At 40.9% G+C, this 10,041-nt stretch overlaps 1 protein-coding gene across 1 annotated transcript; it reads right to left on the bottom strand.

Moving 5' to 3' along the window:
* Positions 1 to 2,514: 2,514 nt before the first annotated feature.
* On the bottom strand, positions 2,515 to 7,757 carry LOC106564269 (E3 ubiquitin-protein ligase TRIM21). Its single transcript, XM_014130311.2, has 8 exons — positions 7,225 to 7,757; positions 7,089 to 7,138; positions 6,935 to 6,986; positions 5,454 to 6,839; positions 5,150 to 5,329; positions 4,851 to 5,003; positions 4,374 to 4,420; positions 2,515 to 3,957 (listed from the first exon to the last, which is right to left on the bottom strand). Exons 4-8 carry the CDS (start codon positions 5,669 to 5,671, stop codon positions 3,419 to 3,421), a joined length of 1,137 nt encoding a protein of 378 aa, XP_013985786.2. The 5' UTR covers positions 5,672 to 6,839; positions 6,935 to 6,986; positions 7,089 to 7,138; positions 7,225 to 7,757; the 3' UTR covers positions 2,515 to 3,418.
* Positions 7,758 to 10,041: the final 2,284 nt, after the last annotated feature.

The raw sequence follows: 10,041 nt of genomic DNA, 5'->3' as shown, positions 1-10,041 counted from the left end.
ATTCTTGCAAAACATGTAAACGTTTTAAAACGAACTATTATATTAATCTGACTATCCACAATAATCGTATTATTGTGTGCATGTAACCACTTTGTAGTCTACGCAGTCTCTAATATGGTGTAATTGCAGAACGCAATTCGGGTTGTTTCTTGATGTGATCGTTTCTTGACATCAGGAAACGCCCATTGGTGCTTGTCTTTGGTCAGTTCCGATGATAATGAGACTGGCCGTTTCTCGACACAATTATTTGTTTATATAGCAGGTTAGGATAACTAACGTGGCGGGTTAGGCTTCACTACAGTGAGTAGGATCGATTAATCGCGCCCGTTTTACACCAGCTGAAAGTTGATCGCAATAGATTTGGAACCTGGCTGCCTCCATGGCGAAGTCGGGTGAAAACAGATGTGACTTAACGTGGATTGATGAGTACTATTCTGTGTGCTCCAATGCAAAACTGATTGCTTTTTGATAAGTGCTTTATCTGTATTTGGCACATGGGGAATTTAACGGCAAAAGGTATTTAATGTGCACTACGTCATCACGCACAGCCTTTTATCTGCAACAAGTCAAGTTGATGAAAAAACCTGTCTGTTGAGAAAATGCGCATATTGTTTTTATGCGGATTTGAGAATATTCGAATGAAAATCTGTCATCAATTGGATGGAAACCTAGCTATTGCTAGTCGTCAACAGCTGTTGTCCCCAATGCGAAAGAAACGGCCACGGACCAATGACGAATCAATGGGTGTGATTTAACTCAAGAAATGGCTATATCAGAAAACGCCTGTAATTGCGGTCTGCAATTACACCCGTCTCAGTGGCAGATTTACAATTAGGCATAACAGTCAACCGAGACGGAAGAGGAAGCTAGACACCCCACTCACTTTTTTTCTGGTTCAATAAAAGTCAATGAACCATAGTAGACCAAATCCAGCTGCTATTCCATTGGTGTCTATGGCAGTCACCCAGTCCGGAACTGACAATGTTTTTCAATGATAAAAGGCCTGAGTAAACGATCTTCATTCATGCGCCATCTTTATTTTGAAATATGTATTTAAAAAAATATATAGAATAATGGTAACAAAATAAAACAGGGCCTACATAATTTGCCTTAATGTTCATGCTTGAGGCTTTTACCGGGCTGGGTCTCAAATTCTGAGAATTGATGTGGGCTGGGAGGGTTTCGGACTCTGTATCAAGAAGAAAAAGACTGCATGAGTACATTTTACTACTTCTGTCTCTCAGCTGTAGCCACTGGCGGAGCAAGGGTTCCAATGTTCGATGGGCCTGGGATAGAGAAATGTGTGGCTATGATTTTAAAATGATTGAAATGTTTCAAACTGCGATACGAATAGGCTAGAGTGCACTCAGAAGAATGATGTTCCACCAGACCAGGACAGGCAGTGTATCTCAGAATCAGGAGAAGCCCATAACTCTAATTGTATCTGTTAATACCAATATACAGTATATCCTAGTAACAATATGACTGTCCTGCTAATGTGCATCACTATACTCGGGAAACTATCAAAAGGAGACCCATAGGCCTAACTGATCCAAATATTTTCCTCAGACATAGGCTTGTTAGTTTGTAATGCGATTTAAATGTGTCTGGCAGAAAATCTATGTATGTATTTGCTTAATTAGACAAGGCACAGACCTTATTTTTGCCATTTATCCAAAAAAAACATTCATTTCCCCATAAGCTTTGGCCAATGAGCCATTGCAGAGTTACGCTGCTTTCAAGTGCTAGTTGTAACTTGAAAAAACTCACATTTCCAACTTGCTAACTGGTAGTAGTTATATCGTGTTGTTGTATGTGTCGAACTGCTTTGCTTTATCTTGGCCAGGTCGCAGTTGTAAATGAGAACTTGTTCTCAACTTGCCTACCTGGTTAAATAAAGGTGAAATAAATAAATAAAAAATATACGTGCAGTGTTCAACGAATCAGCAAGTAGGACATTTCTGAGTTTCCTAGTTCCGAATAGCTTCGGTGCCTACAAAAATACACCATTTATATTGCTCTCTATAGACATGGGCCTCCAAACCACTAAGTCCACCCTGAGTCTGTCACATCTACTGCAGCGTAGCCCCCCCCCAGGTAACCATGATTAACATTCATGATTTGCCAAGAAAAAACAAATTCCTGTACATGTTTCTTATGTTCTGTTCAGAGACAGTCATTAGAAACTAGGCTTAGGCTAAGAAAGCAACAAAGAGTTATCAAACACCTGTGGGATGTACTTCAAGGTATTTTTGTAAAAGCCTATGCTACGCTTTGTAGTCTACACTTTCATCTGTTTTGTATTGTAGATGTGATTTGTGCAATAAAAAAACATGGCCTAGACAAGGGGCATGTTCAGCAGGACACAACGTTGTGGAATCTTCAGATAGAAATATTGTTATGTAGAACAAACATGTCTCCATGACATGTAAAACAATGAATCATGTCGGCTCTATTCCTGGCATTTCTATCTGGAGACTGAACGTGGCCCATGCAATGACTGTGCAGCAACACTGATGTTTTTTTCTTTAATGCATAAAACAATTGCATTACAGTATGGATGTGGTACAGACACCTTATAGTTAACCAAGCTTGGTTGAGAGCTTTTAAGGCCAAACTGTCGCCAGATAGTCATCTATCTAACTTCCATCCAAGGTAGCTTATGGTATCTTTGGCAGTAACCATTGTGTCCCCTACCATGACATTAAAGCCGAGGGACCTGCTCCGTTTGATACAAGAGAATACAGTCTTAACCCAGTGGTAGAAAAAGTACCCAATTGTCATACTTGAGTAAAAGTAGACACCTTAATAGAAAATGACTCAAGTATAAATGAAAGTCAAACCGGTAAAATACTACTTGAGTAAAAGTCTAAAAGTATTTGGTTTAAAATATACTTAAGTATCTAAAGTAAATGTAATTGCTAAAATATACTTAAGTATCAAAAGTAAAAGTTAAAGTATAACTCTTTTCAAATTCCTTATAAAGTAAACCAGGCTGCACCATTTTCTAGTTTTTTTTAAACTTACGCATAGCCAGGGGCATGCTCAGACATCATTTACAAACCAAGCATGCGCTTAGTGAGTCCACCAGATCAGAGGCAGTGGGGATGTTCTATTGATAAGTGTGTGAATTGGACCATTTTCATGTCCTGCTAAGCATTCAAAGTGTAATGACTACTTTTGGGTGTCAGGGAAAATGTATGGAGCAAAAAGTACAATATTTTCTTTAGGAATGTAGTGAAGTAAAAGTAGTCCAAGTCAAAACTATAAATAGTAAAGTACAGGTACCCCCAAAAAAACAACTTTAGTACTTTCAAGTATTTTTACTGAAGTACTTTACACCACTGTCTAAACCCCTCTCCCACTCCACCATGTGACACAGCAAAACATGTCTGTAAGACTGTGTCGTAGGCTGTGACTATAAGAGATGAATGGTTGCGGTCGGAGAGTTCAGTCCAAACCCAAGATAGAGAGGCTCAGTGAATGTGGTGTGGAATGTATACAGATGGGTCAGTGTGCCCAATTGGTTGACCATGTAAAAGGACAAAGTGCCGGCCGGCCAATCCAGAAACACTCCTACCCTGTAGGGCACATGTGCTTTGATTTTGGGGAGCTGTAACCTGTGTAGAATTTCTTTGTGCTGCGCATGGCCCTGATACTTCGAGGCGTACAAAGTCCAAGAATTGGCATTGCATCCTAGTGTTACGCTTTCACCGGTTCCTTTCCTCTCTATTCCCTTGTAGGCCATGCCTATGTGAACCTTGTGTAGACACTCCACCTCCAGGTAATGCCGCTTGTCGAGGCCCTCCTTGCACAGCACCTGGTTGCATTTATCAAACCCGTCTTGGGTGATGGGATACAGCTGCTTCTTGCTCTGGCGCGTCACCTTCTTGTCCCCCTCAGACAGAACGAGAAAACAGTTGGCTGTGCTGGGGTCTAGTGTGAGTTCACATGCATCTGAAATGTGTTCAGATTAGAATTAGAGGTTTCAGTTGCCTGTGTCAATTAAAAATCTTCCCAGCGTGAAACAGTTCCCAATCGATCTGATCGTGACGGCATGCTGTACAATTTATCACAGCGTGCAATTATTGAACTGGGAACATTTTCACGCTGGGATAAATTTCACCTTTATTTTATCAGGTAGGCAAGTTGAGAACAAGTTCAAGTTCTCAATAACAACACAATCAGAACGATTGGGAAATCTTCTCACACTGGGAAGAATTTTATATGACAATCTGCAACACAAGCTTTGCTGTCACACTTTACACATGTATTGGTACATCGGTACACCGCTAGATGTCAAAGATTCCACAGAGGCCACTGTGAATTACTGTGTTCGCAAAGGTGAGAATGATAGATGGATATTTACTCACATTTCTGCAGACCTGGTTTATTCCTGTTCTCTCCTCTGTGCTCCAGGCTGAAAGACACAAAATAAAGAGGGAGGAATGAAAACCTGGAAATGCTCAAACTACTGAGGCGATGCAGTATATTTTCTATTTATTTAACTAGGCAAGTCAGATAAGAACAAATTCTTATTTACAATGACTGCCTAGGAACAGTGGATTTCCCACTACAATGAACTACCTTGTTCAGCGGCAGAATGACAGATTTTTACCTTGTCAGCTCAGGGATTCGATCTAGCTACCTTTTCGTTACTGGCCCAACGCTCTAACCACTAGGCTACCTGCCGTCCCAAATTATATTGACACTAGGATGCAACAAGGGTCATAGCTAAAGGTAATTCACTAACAGATCATTGTTGTTGTTCTAATCTGTCAACGTTTATATCTACTTGTGAATATTTGATTTAGAAGCACATTAGCATTCTTTTACACAATCTAACTCACTTCAGCTTCAGTTGAAAAGGGAAATCCAATTCAATGTCTCCGAGGGGATTGTAGCTCAGATCCAGCTCTTTCATCTGGAAGGGGTCGGACCTCAAAGCTATGACCAGTACAGAGGACACGTTCTCAGGCAATGTGATCAAACAACCAGAGAGTCTGTAAATGAATAGGGAAAATAATTCTGAAATAAACATTTGATTCACCGTTAAAACTAGGAACATTGAAGAAGCATCTATAGCCACAGGTCAGCAGAGTTCAGCGATTAAGGCAAACCCTTAATGTGTACATACTGCTGTACATACCTCAGTCCCTGCAGCGTGCAACGCTCGTGAAGGGCAAAAGCAAGGGACTCCAACCCCAAGTCCCCAAGGTCATTGTAGCTGAGGTCCAAGGTCAGAAGCTTCAAGGTGGGACGAATCAGAGATCGGAGAACTGAGGCCACAGTTGCACATAGCAGTGGTGTCATGTGACAACAGTTGAGCCTGTGAAAGAGAGAGTTCAAAGTTGCTGTTTTAATCTTTTCAATTTGAACATCACAATGCAAACGTAACACATGTTTGATATACGCACTTAATGTAATGATACACATTTCACAGTGATACTTACAGTGCTGTAGTGCAAGACCGCAAAGCAGGAGCCAGTCTGTAGAAACCCTCCTCTGAAGTTTGTTTATTCCTGAAGTCAAACTCTTCAGGCTTCTCTGACATGAACATAAAAGCCAAGAGAGAGCACTGAAAGGGAGTTAGCGGTGTGTCTGAAGACGATACTTGGTTGTCATTCTGTAGTATAGTGTGGTCCTTCAGCTCAAGCAGACAGTGGATCATGTTGATGCATCTCTCTGGGGAGAGGGACTTTCTTTTCAACACCTTGATGTATCCAATTAACTTTTTGTTGTGTTCTGAACTGCTGAGTGTCTCTCCCAGAAGTCCTTGAAGGAGGCCCCGGCTGGAGTCGTGAGAGATCCCGATAAGGAAGCGTGTGAAAAGGTCCAGGTGTCCATTTTTACTATCTAATGCACTGTCCAGAGCACCTTTGAGAAAATATTTAAAAAATCAATCGGAGTGCTTTCATTCTTCTTTTTGATTAAGGCTTTCACCGAGTCAATCCTGCGGTTTTCAAATTCATGAAATGCGTACAGAGCAGCGAAGAACTCCTGAACACTCAGGTGTATGAAACAGTACAGTTTCTTGGGATACAGTCCATGCTCTATTTGTACAACTTCAGTACACAGGCCAGGGCATTTAGCAGCATCCATGACACTAATACCACAGTCCTCCAAGTCCTGTTCTGTGAACTGCACGTTTTGAATTAACAGGTTCTGATACGCTAGCTGTCCCAATTTGAAAATGACGTCTTTGTTTTGCTTCAAAGTTATCTTCATGAGTTGAATCGTACTTCTTAAAACTGACAATTGTTTGGTTCACTAGGTAATGGATGTACAATTCATATGGAACATTTCATACGTGCGCATATGGATCTCATCCAGGCCATCAAAGATGAACAAAATCTTATGGTCATAATACATCTTTATGTCTATGTCCTTAAGTTCAGGGTATAAGACCTGAAGAAGTCCATGCAGGCTGCATTGCCCATGTTTAACCAAATTTAGATCCCGTAAAGAAAGGAGAATTAAAAGGTCTAGATGTTGATTCTCTTTCCCATCTGCCCAGTCCAGGATGAATTTCTGGACCGCCACAGTTTTCCCAATGCCAGCTACTCCCTTTGACACCACACATCTGATGGGTTCTTCTTCATCATGCTTGAAGATATCTTGACATTTTATGACAGAGGCCTCCGAGGTGTTTTGGAGGTGTGCGGTTTCAGCTTGCCACACCTCATGTTCTTTATTGACGGTGGCAGAATCACAAGTGACCATATAAGTCTCTGTGTAGACCTTGTTAAGGGCTGATTTACTTTGTGTCACACCCTCTAGTATGCTCCCGGACCTCTTCTTAAGGGCTAATTTGATCTTGCCTTTGAGGCGAATGGTGTCTGCAAAGAAAAAAAAATATATATATATTACTTTGGGTGAAATTAATGGATTGTCTTTTTTTCTTCATCTGAGGTACCAGCTGAATTTGACTTACTTTCTTTCTTCTTGCTCTGGTCATTCAGTGGCACCAGTCTTGGTTGTGTCATCTACAGGAAGTTAACAAGACAGAGCAGTAGATACATTTCCAAAACATGTAGAGCAATATTATGAAGATTGTGTATAATAAATTATAAAAACCTATCCATTACCTGGTCAACCATCTCCGGTCCAGGGTCCACACCTGTCTGCCTGGCATGGCCTAGAGAGAGGGAACATTTTTTTAAAACACCATCAAGTGAAAACGGTAAATCAAACCATCTTCTGTCCGGAGATGAGCTCTCTCACCATAATAATAGATCAGGTTCCCTTGAACTGAATTCCCAGTTGTTATTGGTGCAAAAGTGTTGCTTCTATTAGTTGCTGTGATGGAAGTATGTTCAGCGAGTGCTCCTCCAGCCTGGTTGGCCTCAGACAGCGGTGTAACGTCCATCGCCGTGGGTGTAGGAAAAAAACAATAACAGCTTAGCCTCGTTATCACGTACACATCTAGAGGTAATATTCAGGATCTCTCACTGGAATTAATTGAAAATGTATTTACAGTCAGCAGCGGTCTACAACGTACCTCTGATTGAATCCTGGCCTGTATGTCACTGTCAACAGAGGTCTACAAAGTACCTCTGATTGAATCCAGACCTGTATGTCACTGTCAACAGAGGTCTACAAAGTACCTCTGATTGAATCCAGACCTGTATGTCACTGTCAACAGAGGTCTACAAAGTACCTCTGATTGAATCCAGACCTGTATGTCACTGTCAACAGAGGTCTACAAAGTACCTCTGATTGAATCCAGACCTGTATGTCACTGTCAACAGAGGTCTACAAAGTACCTCTGATTGAATCCAGACCTCTATGTCACTGTCAACAGAGGTCTACAAAGTACCTCTGATTGAATCCAGACCTGTATGTCACAGTCAACAGAGGTCTACAAAGTACCTCTGATTGAATCCTGACCTATATGTCACAGTCAACAGAGGTCTACAAAGTACCTCTGATTGAATCCTGACCTATAGTACCAGTTTGGACACCTACTTTTCTTTATTTAAAAAATATTTTCTACATTGTAGAATAGTAAAGACACTAAATGAATGGAATCATGTTGTAACCAAAAAAAAAAAAGTGTTGAACAAATCAATATATATTTTATATTTGAGATTCTTCATAGTAGCCCATCCTTTGCCTTGACATCTTTGCACACTTGGCATTCTCTCAACCAGTTTGAAGGAGTTCCCACATATGCTGGGCACTTGTTGGCTGCTTTTCCTTCACTATGCGGTCCGACTCATCCCAAACCATCTCAATTGGGATGAGGTCCGGTGATTGTGGAGGCCAGGTCATCTGATGCAGCACTCCATCACTCTCCTTCTTGGTCAAATAGCCTGGAGGTGTGTTGGGTCATTGTCCTGTTGAAAGACAAATGATAGTCCCACTAAGCCCAAACCAGATGGGATGGTGTATTGCTGCCGAATGCTGTGGTAGCCATGCTGGTTGTGTGCCTTGAATTATAAATAAATCACAGACCGTGGCACCAGCAAAGCACCCCCAAACCATCACACCTCCTCCATGCTTCACGGTGGGAATCACACATGCGGAAATGATCATTTTTCACCTACTCTGCGTCTCACAAAGACACGGCGGTTGGAAACAAAAATCTCAAATTTGGACAGATTTCCCTTTGGTTTAATGTCCATTGCTCGTGTTTCTTGGCCCAAGCAAGTCTCTTCTAATTGGTGTCCTTTAGTAGTGGTTTCTTTGCAGCAATTTGACCATGAAGGCTTGATTCACGCAGTCTCCTCTGAACAGTTGAGATGTGTCTGTTGCTTGAACTCTGAAGCATTTATTTGGGCTGCATTATGAACTTATCCTCTGCAGCAGAGGTAACTCTGGGTCTTCCTTTCCTGTGGCGGTCCTCATGAGAGCCAGTTTCATCATAGCGTTGATGGTTTTTGCAACTGCACTTGAAGAAACTTCTTTCAAAGTTCTTTACATTTTCTGGACTAACTAACCTTCTTCTTAACTTCTCTAGGGTAGGGGGCAGTATTTTGACGTCCGGATGAAAGGCGGGCCCAAATTAAACTGCCTGCTACTCAGGCTCAGAAGGTAGGATATGCATATTATTAGTAGATTTGGATAGAAAACACTCTGACGTTTCTAAACTGTTTGAATGATGTCTGTGAGTATAACAGAACTCATATGGCAGGCAAAAACCTGACAAAAATCCAACCAGGAAGCGTGGAAATCTGAGGCTTGTAGTTTTTCAAGTGATTCCCTATCCAGTATACATTGACTTAGGGTTGATTTTGCACTTCCTAAGGCTTCCACTAGATGTCAACAGTCTTTAGAACGTTGTTTCATACTTCTACTGTGAATATGGAGCGAACAAGAGGGCCTGGAAGTTGATGAGTGAGAAAATGACATGAGCTCAGAGGCGCGCTCTCACGTGAGATTTAGCTGTGTTCCTTTTCTTTTCTGAAGACATTGGAATTGTCCGGTTGGAATATTACTGAAGATTTATGTTAAAAACGTCCTAAAGATTGATGCTATACATCGTTTGACATATTTCTACGAACGTAAATATAACTTTTTTTTACTTTTCGTCGTGACATTTGCCACTTGCGCTTCCTGCATTTGGAGTAGTGGACTGAACGCGCAAACAAAAGGAGGTATTTGGACATAAATTATGGACTTTATCAAACAAAACAAACATTTATTGTGGACCTGGGATTCCTGGGAGTGCATTCTGATGAAGATCATCAAAGGTAAGTGAATATTTATAATATTATTTCTGAGTTTTGTTGACTCCACAAAATGGCGGGTTTGGTTTCGTGTCTGAACGCTGTACTCAGATTATTGCAAAATTTGCTTTCGCCGTAAAGCTTTTTTGAAATCTGACACAGCGGTTGCATTAAGGAGAAGTGTATCTATAATTCTTTAAATAACTGTTGAATATTTTATCAACGTTTATGATGAGTATTTCTGTAAATTGATGTGCTCATTTACCGGAAGTTTTGGAAGGCAAAACATTTCTGAACATTACACGCCAATGTAAAATGGGATTTTTGGATATAAATATGAACTTTATCGAGCAAAACATACATGTATTGT

The sequence above is a fragment of the Salmo salar genome, chromosome ssa12 (assembly GCF_905237065.1).
Source record: "Salmo salar chromosome ssa12, Ssal_v3.1, whole genome shotgun sequence".
In the NCBI taxonomy this organism is placed as follows: Eukaryota; Metazoa; Chordata; class Actinopteri; order Salmoniformes; family Salmonidae; genus Salmo; species Salmo salar.
Note: the sequence above shows the minus strand (reverse complement) of the source record. Positions and strands in the feature narration are given on the sequence as shown.